The sequence below is a fragment of the Pollicipes pollicipes genome, unplaced genomic scaffold (genome assembly GCF_011947565.3).
Source record: "Pollicipes pollicipes isolate AB1234 unplaced genomic scaffold, Ppol_2.1 Scaffold_5724;HRSCAF=6776_pilon_pilon_pilon, whole genome shotgun sequence".
NCBI lineage: Eukaryota > Metazoa > Arthropoda > Thecostraca > Pollicipedomorpha > Pollicipedidae > Pollicipes > Pollicipes pollicipes.
In genome coordinates, this window is record NW_023596746.1 from 32425143 (window position 1) to 32435957 (window position 10815).

Here is a 10815-nt window from a genome sequence, read left to right on the forward strand (position 1 = left end):
ATCCCGTGCTGTTTTTGCCCCTACCCCCTCCCCCCTCCCGTTTTATCTCTAACCCGGCGGCCTGCCGTTGGACGCCCCCGTTTTGTTGTCTTTCACCTCCGGTCTGACTTCTGACACCTGGGCCTGCCATGTGGAAGCCCTGATTTGTCGCCAGACACCCTGGTGTCCCCCAGTGACACACCTGATCCGTCCTCCTACACCCCCGGGTCCGTCGTCCGACACTCCGGGTCCGCCTTCGGTGCCCCGGGTCCGTCCTCCGACACTCCGTGTCCGTGTCTTTCCACCAACATCCCAGTCCGTCCTCGGACACCCCGAGTCCGTCGACCAACACCCCCGGTTCGTCCACCAACACCCCCTGTCCGTCCACCAACACCCCCGGTCCGTCCTCGGACACCCCCGGTCCGTCCTCGGACACCCCCGGTCCGTCCTCGGACACCCAGAGTCCGTCGACCAACACCCCCGGTTTGTCCACCAACACCCCCGGTCCATCCACCAACAACCCCGGTCCGTTCTCCGATACCCGGGCTGTGTCTAACGCCGAGGTTTCTGTGCCGCGCAGGAGCAGCTGCGGCAGGAGCAGAGCGACGTGGGCCAGCAGCGCGAGCTTCTCTACCGCCAGCTGGACGCGCTCCGCTCGCAGGGCATCATGCTGTCGCCCACTCTGCAGGTGGTAACCACGGCACAGCCGGCGGCGGCGGCCGAGCCGGCCGACGAGGCGGGTCCGGCGCCGGCGCCGGCTGCCGCGCCGCCGACCGGCCGCACCGCCGCCAAGCTGAAGTCGTCCAGCTCGATGCTGCGCCGCGGCGACGTGACGGCACTGCCCAGTCATCTGCTCAGCTCGATCAACCAGCAGAAGGCGGCGGCGGCGGCCGGCGCGCACCAGCCGCCCGTCAAGCAGGAGCTGCCGATGAAGCTGGCCAAGCTGTCGGCGCTGGGCGGCGGCGGCGGCGGCGGCGGCCGTGCACCGGCCGCGGCTCCGGCCACCTCTCCAGGCGGCGGCGCCGCGCAGCAGGGCTCGCCGGGCGTGCAGCAGATGCTGCCGATGAAGCTGAGCGAGGACCGCGGTGGCCGGCCGCCGGCGCAGGGCGGCTACCAGCGGCTGGGCGGTACGCCGCAGCGGCAGGCGGCGCAGCGCACCAACACCTACCCCAAGATGCCGGCGCGGCCGACGCCGCCGCGCCGACCGGCCACCACCACCGTCACCAACCTGGCCACGGCTGGCCTGGCGACGGTGACGAGCGCGGCCGGGCCGACGCGCGGCCATGCGCCGGGGCGGCCCGAGCTGCCGCCGCGGCCGACCGCCGTCCCCGCCTCCGCCCCCGCCCCCGCCGCCCCCTCCAGCGTCTCCACCGTCAGCGTCACGGCTGACTCTGAGGAGATCATCTTCTTCTGAGGCGGCGCTGGCCGGCCGTGGCCGCGCGGGCGACGACGAGCATTCCTTCAGAAGCTGTGAGGGCTGGCCGCGGGGCCCGGCCGAGAGGACAGAGCGTGACGCGAGGGGGCGCCGCCACCGGACGGCGCGCGCGCGCCGGGGACGGGGCCGCGCCTCCAGCGCCTGCAGCAAAGCAGCCGCCGTGCTCAGGTGCGGCGCGACGCACGTGCGCCGTGGTCCGCGGACAGGCCGGGCCTGCGCACCGCAGTCCGCCGGCGACTCTCTGTGAACTGGCCGCTTGTTGGGACGGGGGTGCCACGCTCTGAGACGGCAGTGGCGCTGTTTGACGCCGGGGCGCTCGGCCGCGGCCGGCTCCGGCCGGGTCGGCTGCCCCCTGCCGTCGCTGCGAGCGGCAGCGCCGGCTGTTACCCCGTAGTTTATTTTACCGTCCGCCAGCGTACCTGTAGGTGTTAACGTCAGCTTTATCGGAAGGGTTTACCGTCTTACCTACTTAACGCGCCGTCGCGTGCATCGTTGGGAGTGACGTCGGCCGGTGGGGGTGGCTGGAGGGCGCCGTTGGTCGGAGGGGAACGACCAGGAGCGTGACTTTGAATTCGGGACAGAGCCTCAGCTGGTGCTGGGTCATGCAGCGTGGCAAAAATCTGGGTTGCAAAGAGTTTAACCGAGTCTCTACCACTGATCCGAAATTAAGGTCGCATCATCTGACGAGAACCTGGGACGAGCACCTGAAATGGCCCGTTGGCCAAAACTTTGACTTGGATGCTGACATTGCCCTGGGAGGACAGGGAGAGGGTTGGGGTGGACAGGGGGGGGGGGGGGCAAATAGCGTCACTTGAGTTTCTTTCCCCGAGCGGTACCTGCATTCCTCGGAAGCTCGCGGCAGCTATTGATCAAACGACGCTCAGCTGGGTCCGCCGCCGCCCGCGGCGCTCTGTATTTATTGGTATGTGTTTCCGTGTGGGGTGCGCGCGCTCGTGACCGGCGTGTTCAGCGTGTCGTCGCGGGCGCCCGTCCCGTGGACCTGTACACCACGTGACTGCGGGACCGAACCGACCTGCGCATCACGTGACAGCTGGGTCGTTCTGACGGGCGTGTGACGACGTAACCGTGGCGTGCTGTCCTGCGAATCACGTGGCTGCTGAGCCGGCGTGGTCCGCGCGTCACGTGACGACTGGGCTGGACTGGGTTTCACATCACGTGGGCTAGGCCCGGCGATGCGGACCCTGTGCGCGGCCGATGGGGCCACGCACCACGTGATGTTGCCCCGAGACGTGACGGTGTGGGGGATGTTCGGTGCCTGGTGTTGCGTGTATATCACGTGACTGTGCGCCCGGGCATGGACGCCGCTGTACCCCATTGATAGTAGCATTGAGTCGAATACGATATTTTGTAGCGAGCATCTGTACCCTCTCACGACGGAATAAATCACGTTTGTTAAAAGAATGTCGTTTGGAGCGCCGTTAGGACATGCTGAGATGTGGCGCCGTTTGAAGTGCAATTTTCTCCTCTGTGGATTCGCATCACATCCAAACAAATGCGGCGAAACGGATCCCTGCACGGACTGGACACATCCCTGGTTCAGGATGCAGGTCTGGATTGGAGTGAGCTGGGCAGAATGGGAAGGCTTCGGCCAACTCGGATTGGGACTGGACTTGATCGCGAAATTGAGGCGGTTGAAGTTAACCAGAATCAATTAAAGTGTATAATGTCCATTTAAAAATCGTATGACCATATGCGTTAAATTGAGTATTGTTTATTTAACCGAGCTGAAACGTAATGAACTCATGTGGATAGCTTGGAGATAATTTCACTGCGGGGAACTAGACCAGGTCGCATTCGATTGCTTTTTCAACGACATATCGCGTGGTGAGTTGGATCTAAAGGGTTCACTTTTGGTCGAGTGCACTTCTCACGGCAGGTTACCCGAGGTTTTCTTACAGAGCCTCACGGCTCATTTGTTGGCCTAGTGTTCGGATGTGTGAAATAATTCAGTCCATGCTCGACTGACCCGAAATAGCCGGCTGCCCATCTACACCGCTCATCACCTGTAAACTGAACAGAATCTGGCTAAAGCTGTACGAGACCTACGTACACGACAGCCGGGGTACTTGTGCATTTGGCTGCGGCGCTTGTACACTTGGTTGCGGCACTTGTACACTTGGCCGCAGTACTTGTACACTTGGCTGCCGCACGTGCACACTTGGCTGCGGCTCTTATACACCTGGCTGCGGTACTTGTACACCTGGCTGCGGCACTTGTACACATGGCTGCGGCACGTGTACATTTGACTGCGGCTCTTGTGCACCTGGCTGCGGCACTTGTGCACCTGGCTGCGGCGCTTGTGCACTTGGCTGCGTCACTTGCACGGTTGGCTGCGGCACGTGTACACTTGGCTTAGGCACTTGACTCCGTCACGCTGACCTCCGGCGGTGCTTCACTGATCAGATGTATAAACATTGAAAACGGAGGCCAAAATAAAGCCCGCTTCCTGAGCGTCGCCTAACACGGACAAGGCGATGCCGCCTAGCAGCGCGCTCGTTAATACATACTTGCAAGAAGTCAGTGCTTCACACGAGCGCTCGGGTGTACCCTTCGTTGGGTTAGGAGATTTATTTCGTGCTTCACACGAGCCCGGGGGTAACTTTCGTTCAGGTAGGGGATCCATTTGACCCCTGTGAGATCTCAAAAGTTGAGCTAGCTAGAGGCACAAAATTCGCAAGGTGGGCTTACCTGCATGTGAGCCAACTTGTGTCAGCATTTGAGGTTTCTAGGTTTTGACCTCCAGGCCAATTAAGATCAAACAGGCCAAAAAACTCCAGAATGATGTCCAAAGTACCCGCTCACCTCCTCACGTAACCGGCTCGAACCTAAATACTTAATCTGAGCAAAAAGTCGCCACTGTTTTTTTACGCCAGTGACCTTGTTTGACCTTTGGATGCTCATGGTGACCAAACTCCTGCAAGATTGTTTGGATTTTTACATTCGGGATGGCGGTAGGCGTATGCCTCTGAAAACAAAATGCTAACCTGGCTCATTTTAGGTCAGTGACCTTCACTGACCGCTGAGAAGCCAATAACGGACGTCTGATGCGGTCCCTGGCATTAATGAATGCGAAATGATCACCAGAAACTACGAAAGACAACAAGCTCTCGAGTAAAACGGCGGATTGTTTGAAACATTGGTCTGGCCCTCATACTTGACACTATATTAACGAATGCGTCAAAATTCAGAATCAACTTGTGTCACCTACATTTTTGTGCCTAATAAATCATCTCAAGATGTATGGTTCCTCCAATCTGAATCGATACTTCATTGACGCATCAGATTGAACGATTCCCGAGAAACTGCCTTCGCTGACAGCCACCGCCTGATTTCGACCTAGCGTAGGGTAGTTACCTTTCAAGGTACATCTAGTTTTTATGCCACGAGATCCGCTATTTGATCGCCTACAGCTATGCAACATTTGGTGCGGCTAAGCCGTGCCGTTCGAAAATTATTCCGCAAAAACCCTCGGGGATGGGCGTTCAGTTTAATCCCCCACCCGAGCGGGTATTAATAGTCTCTAAAACGGAAGAAATAATGGCAACAGACGTGAACACCAAAGGCTGCGCCACAGCTATATAACATTCCTAAGCCACGCGTCAGGGTGCAGCTGCGAGCGAGCTCTGGCGCCCGTCACCGTCGTGGCGGCTGCGCGGCTCTGTACCGTGCCCCGCGACCGGGAGGGAGACCAGGCCACGTGGCCGCGCTCCGGCGCCGTGTCAAAAGCGGCCACCACAATCTTCGCTGCCGTCTGGGCCAGATCAGGGAGCGCTCCAGCAGCCCCGCCGTCTGGAGACGGCCATTCCGTCGTGCCCTCGCGTCCAAACCGTGCCGGTTCTAGGCCGGGCTAAACTGAACCGCCGCGGGTCGTTTGGGGAGCGATTTCGTCCCGAGTGCTTTCACGTTCCGCCCCCACAGCTGACCTTTGGGCTGTTTGACTGGAGTTCGACCGTAATGGCATGTGGCCTCCCCGTCACCGATTGGCTAATTGCGACGCTCAGCGAAGACAAAGTGGAGGCGCGATCTGGACCCGCTTGCCTTGCAGCGATGTCTGAATGCCAGTCTGCATTCAATATGTGGTGCGGGCCCGTGTCGGGTTTATGCTTGACTTCCTTTGTGCACGTTCGACTAGGGGTGCAGCCGAGATTTTCTCAACGGAATGACCAGGAACTCAGTGGAAGCTCACCACGCTGGTTCTTTTACCTTTTCAGTAACCATCTATCGTGCAAAAATAAAAAGCGAGCTTGAACGGGGGGGATGGGGGGTTGTGCCTATGGTGTCAAACCTGATTCCCACTCACAGGCCAAAAGCTAATTCCAACTCTATTCCCAGCTAACAACTTACAAGTCGCAGTCAGCTCCACACTTGCTGCTGTCTAAAAACACATTGTGTCCGGTCTAACTCTGACCCAACAAAATTGTATCCAGCTATGGAGCCGGCTCCAGAGAAGCTGACGCCAGCTGTTTACTGTTGTATATTGTTCACAAAGATCACCTGCTACGTCGCAACATGGAAGATAAGCAGCTGAAGACCGCAAACCAATACACGCCAAATGAAATTAGTATCATCGTGTGCGGTGCATACTTAAGAATGTTCATTGCTGATAAGCGGAGCACATGAATTGGGAGCGTGCGAGGTAGAAATACACGCATGGACGTACGCACGTAAGCGTGTATATATATATACATATATACATATATATATATATATTATACATATATATATGTATATATTATACATATATATTATATATATATATATATATATATATATATATATATATATATATATATATATATATGTGCTTGCGCGCGTCCGTGCAAGTGTGCGTGCGTGCGTGCGTTCGTGGGTGCGTGGGTGCGTGCGTTCGTGCGTGCATGTGTGCGCGCGTGCATTCGTGGGTGCGTGCGTTCGTGCGTGCGTGCGTTCGTGGGTGCGTGCGTGCGCGCGTGCGTGCGTGCGTGCGTAGGTGCGTGCGTCCGTGGGTGCCCGCTCGGGGAGGAGGACACCGGCCTGCGCGCAAGTAGCAGCGTATCTGTAAAGCAAAATATCGGATGTGACCTACCTCGAAGGACAGTCCATACAATGGCCTCGTTCTGCTAAAGCGACATAGAGACTCTAGAATAGTTACACGTATCCAAATGCATGCTATGAGGAGTTTCTATCTCTGCTTTCCCATATTGAGCCAATTTACATGAGCTGCTGACATGTTTGGGATGAATGGGCCCCATTCATCATTTCTCTGAAGAGCTGTGTGGCCTTGCCATTCAGCTCGCTGCATACTGCCGACCAAATCTGATCTAACATGCATGGTTTTAACCGTTTTGGTGGCTCGACGTACCATGACAAAGAATGGCTTACGATGCATGCATTTTTTCTGCCCGATGCGCGCCCTCTTGTGGAAGAGGCCGGAAAGCGTCTCTAGTAACGAAGGTTTCTGTGAAATTGAATTATTGAGGCAATAAAAGTCCGGAGGAGGATGTCTTCGGACATGGTCGGTTATTTATGCCGAAACGAGAACACTATTCATGGTGGTGGCTCCCACGGCTGACAATTCTATACGCTTTTGGGCTTCGTAGTTAGGCGCTCTTATAATGTTGCGTATAAATATAGCTACAAATCGCGAAATAGCATCTGTGAAACTAGGTTTTGCAATATTTCAGGGACGTGAAAAAGGGCGCTGACAATCAAGAACCGGCATGAATGAGTTTTGCTTGGCAGATGAGCACGGACTATAAATCAGATATGTCGGAAAGGTCAAATCTATGTTGTGTAACAGATATCCTGATGAATATTTTATGCCGATCACAGCCTTCCAAAATGTACCTTTGAAGTGAAACACTCTTTGATCTGCGAAGAAACACGAATATCACAAAGTCATATTCCCACACATGGTCAACCTCCATGACAGTTGGTAAGCAAAATGTGACTTGGGGGGGGGGGGAGGGGCGGTGGGGGCTGAGCAGTAAACAATAACGCAACTCACCCCCAAAATACGTCATCAAACGGGTTTCTTCCCGCATTCATCTCACTTCCCTTTCAAACTTGCGGAGTGGGGGGGGGGGGGAGGGTTGGAACTCAAGTTTAGAGAGAAGGAAAGCCGCCAACTGAATAGGAAACCACATTCGTTTCATAATAACTCCGACATTGACCTTTGCCACTTTTGTCACTTATGGTGTTGATGGATTTTTTTGTTAAAAAATCGAATTTTTAAAACAAAAATTGAAAGTCACTTTTGCATTCGACATGTCATCGCTGTCAGCCGGACATAGAACTACCCCTGCCAAAAGCTTCTTTAATAGGTTCTATACTGTTCCTTGCATAGTTATGGGAGCATCGTGTCTTAATGTCGAACTTTACGCTTTTGCGCTGTATTTAGGCGTCGTAGATCAGAGCTTCAAGTGTGACGTTTGGTTATGCCCGCGCTTGAAATACCGTTATGGGGTGTCATTTGGATGTGGGTACACGGATTGTAGACACGCTCTCAGCAGGGCATCACTTGATACAATCGGTGGGGGCGCTCAGATGTTAAGGTCGACAAAGCCTGCTCTCAGGACCTGATCTGAGGACCTGCTCTCAGGACCTGATCTGAGGACGAGATCTCAGGACCTGATCTGAGGACCTGCTCTCAGGACCTGATCTGAGGACGAGATCTCAGGACCTGATCTTTGGATCTGATCTCGGGACCTGCTCTCAAGACTTGATCTCAGGACCTGATCTCAGGACTTGCTCTCAGGACCTGATCTGAGGACGATATCTCGGGACCTGATCTTTGGACTTGATCTCCGGACCTGCTCTCAGGACCTGATCTGAGGACGAGATCTCAGGACCTGATCTTTGGATCTGATCTCGGGACCTGCTCTCAAGACTTGATCTCAGGACCTGATCTCAGGACTTGCTCTCAGGACCTGATCTGAGGACGATATCTCGGGACCTGATCTTTGGACTTGATCTCCGGACCTGCTCTCAGGACATGATCTGAGGACGAGATCTCAGGACCTGATCTTTGGATCTGATCTCGGGACCTGCTCTCAAGACTTGATCTCAGGACCTGATCTCAGGACTTGCTCTCAGGACCTGATCTGGGGACGATATCTCGGGACCTGATCTTTGGACTTGATCTCCGGACCTGCTCTCAGGACCTGATCTGAGGACGAGATCTCAGGACCTGATCTTTGGATCTGATCTCGGGACCTGCTCTCAAGACTTGATCTCAGGACCCGATCTCAGGACTTGCTCTCAGGACCTGATCTGAGGACGATATCTCGGGACCTGATCTTTGGACTTGATCTCCGGACCTGCTCTCAGGACCTGATCTTAGGACCTGCTCTCAGGACTGATCTCTCGCCGGATTTTGGTCACTTCAAGTTGCGTTCTCGTCAAAGATTCAATGATTATCAAGGATTCAACACATTTATTTATTAAAGACACGCCCAATAGAACGTTGCCTTACGGAAGAGTGACGTTCTGTTTTATGCCCATTTGAAGCTGTATATTTTTGAGGAGCTGAGCATGGAATTTAGTTCGCAGAAAACATCTTAGTTAGACGGTTCGATATGATCACCAGAGGTAGGACCCGTTGATCGGTCATGGGGGTGGTCCGAGGCGCAAAAAGACCTTTGGAATATGTCGTAGCCTGACACGTTCAACCAGGGAGGAGTGCACATATGATGCGTTTTCGTGGAAAGTATAAGGAAAATGTGTCATGTGGAACACCAGAAAGCAGCCATGCCTAAAAGGGAAGCTGAACGCGCACGAAATGGACAGACACGTCGATAACTGGAATATAAAAGTCCGGGGATCCTTTCGCTCACCAGACCGGGCGAGTCACCAGGGTGTTTGTCGTAATAAGTAGCGCGACCAGCGCTTCGTCGTGAGTTTGAAGTTGATGTAAGCAAGAAAGACCCTACGTTCATGGCCCTTGGGCGTTACGTGTTTGAAGCTGATGTAGGCAAGAAAGGCCTTAGGCTCATGACGGTTGGGCGTTATGAGTTTGGAGTTCGCTGAAAATAACCAACCTTCGCTTTGCAAGAAAATGCTGATTTAATGACATCATGCAAGCAATAACATCTGAAATAAATTCGACGCTTTGAAGTTATGTCCATGGTCGGTAACTTTGAAAAGTCAGTTCATATCATGCCTACATTTCTCCCACTCTGGAACACATCACCCGAATTTGTCCATTTTATTCCGCGACACCATGGTGAGAGAAATACTGGCGAACTGTAATTTAAACCCATGGCTACCAGCGTGCTGCACTGTAATTCGGCACACCCCAATAAGTACTAAGAATGCAGCCCTTAAACCACAAATGCTGAGAACGCGCGAGCATCTTCTGATCCCCAGCCGTGCAGGCGTAGTCGTGCAAAAATATCCCTTCAGTTCCGCGAGAGCGGATACACGGAACACCGAGTAGGGTACGCCGAACACCGAACACCGCGTATTGGATGACAAGACGTGAGACCATAAACAACTGGAATGCTCGTGATGTTCGTGGAATGCGTCTTAAGTGTGACGTTCGTGCTGAATAATTGTCCAGCCTTGTAAAATCCTTATACCTTAGGAGCAGCCACTTCATACTAAAATACTGCCGCCTATTGCAGATCATTCTTTTTCTCTTGATGCAAGTGTTACCTCGTGATAAACCCACGAATATTTGCACTCTAACCTATTACATAAAACAGTTTGAATAACAAAATTTACATACATATATACACACACACACACACACACATATATATATATATATATATATATATAGATATATATATATATATATATATGTATATACAGGACACACACACACATACAGGCACACACAGGACACTTTTGTCGTGTGGTACAAGGTGAACGCGAAACAAATAATGATATGCTCAGGTACCCAGTGGACCAGCGTTGCAGGAATTTTTTTCGCATTTCCTCGATCCGATATTCCTTTTTGCTCCATTCATTGTGGGAAGGGGCGTTGGCGGCTTGCGCTCCTTGAAAGTAGATAAATTGATACTCTTGCCTGCTAGTAAACGCACGAATAACATTCCAGTCTCCTTATAAACGGTATGCCATAGTTTTGAAACACCGCAATGCACATATGCCGTCCATATATAAGCTTTCCACCTTGTGTGCCCTCAAGCTACCGGATCAATGCTGCGCCCCAGATGTATTTCTGTTCTCTCGGCTGTTGATGCGCGCGCGCTGCGCACAAGATCTCAGCAAACTGCCGCAGAGTGCCGCTGAAGATGTTCTCTCTCCACTACTTTCGTTAAGTTCTCTTGGAGTTCTCGGTTTGCTTTCGCTCGTTTGCAGATGCTTTCCTGTTTAATTTTTCGGACAGTTTTCACCATTCCGAAAGGAAAAAAGAAAATACATGCACACGGTGCGCT

General features: G+C 53.6%; 1 protein-coding gene across 1 annotated transcript in view; it reads left to right on the plus strand.

Annotated features, from left to right (window-relative positions):
* The window catches only part of cyst (rho guanine nucleotide exchange factor 18 cysts), a gene marked incomplete in the record, with an annotated part of 78536 nt that extends 77143 nt beyond the window's left edge, over nt 1–1393 (plus strand). Inside the window, 2 exon segments of the mRNA XM_037226405.1 lie at nt 560–1155; nt 1342–1393. Of these exon segments, the coding sequence (XP_037082300.1) occupies nt 560–1155; nt 1342–1393 (648 nt within the window).
* Nucleotides 1394–10815: the final 9422 nt, after the last annotated feature.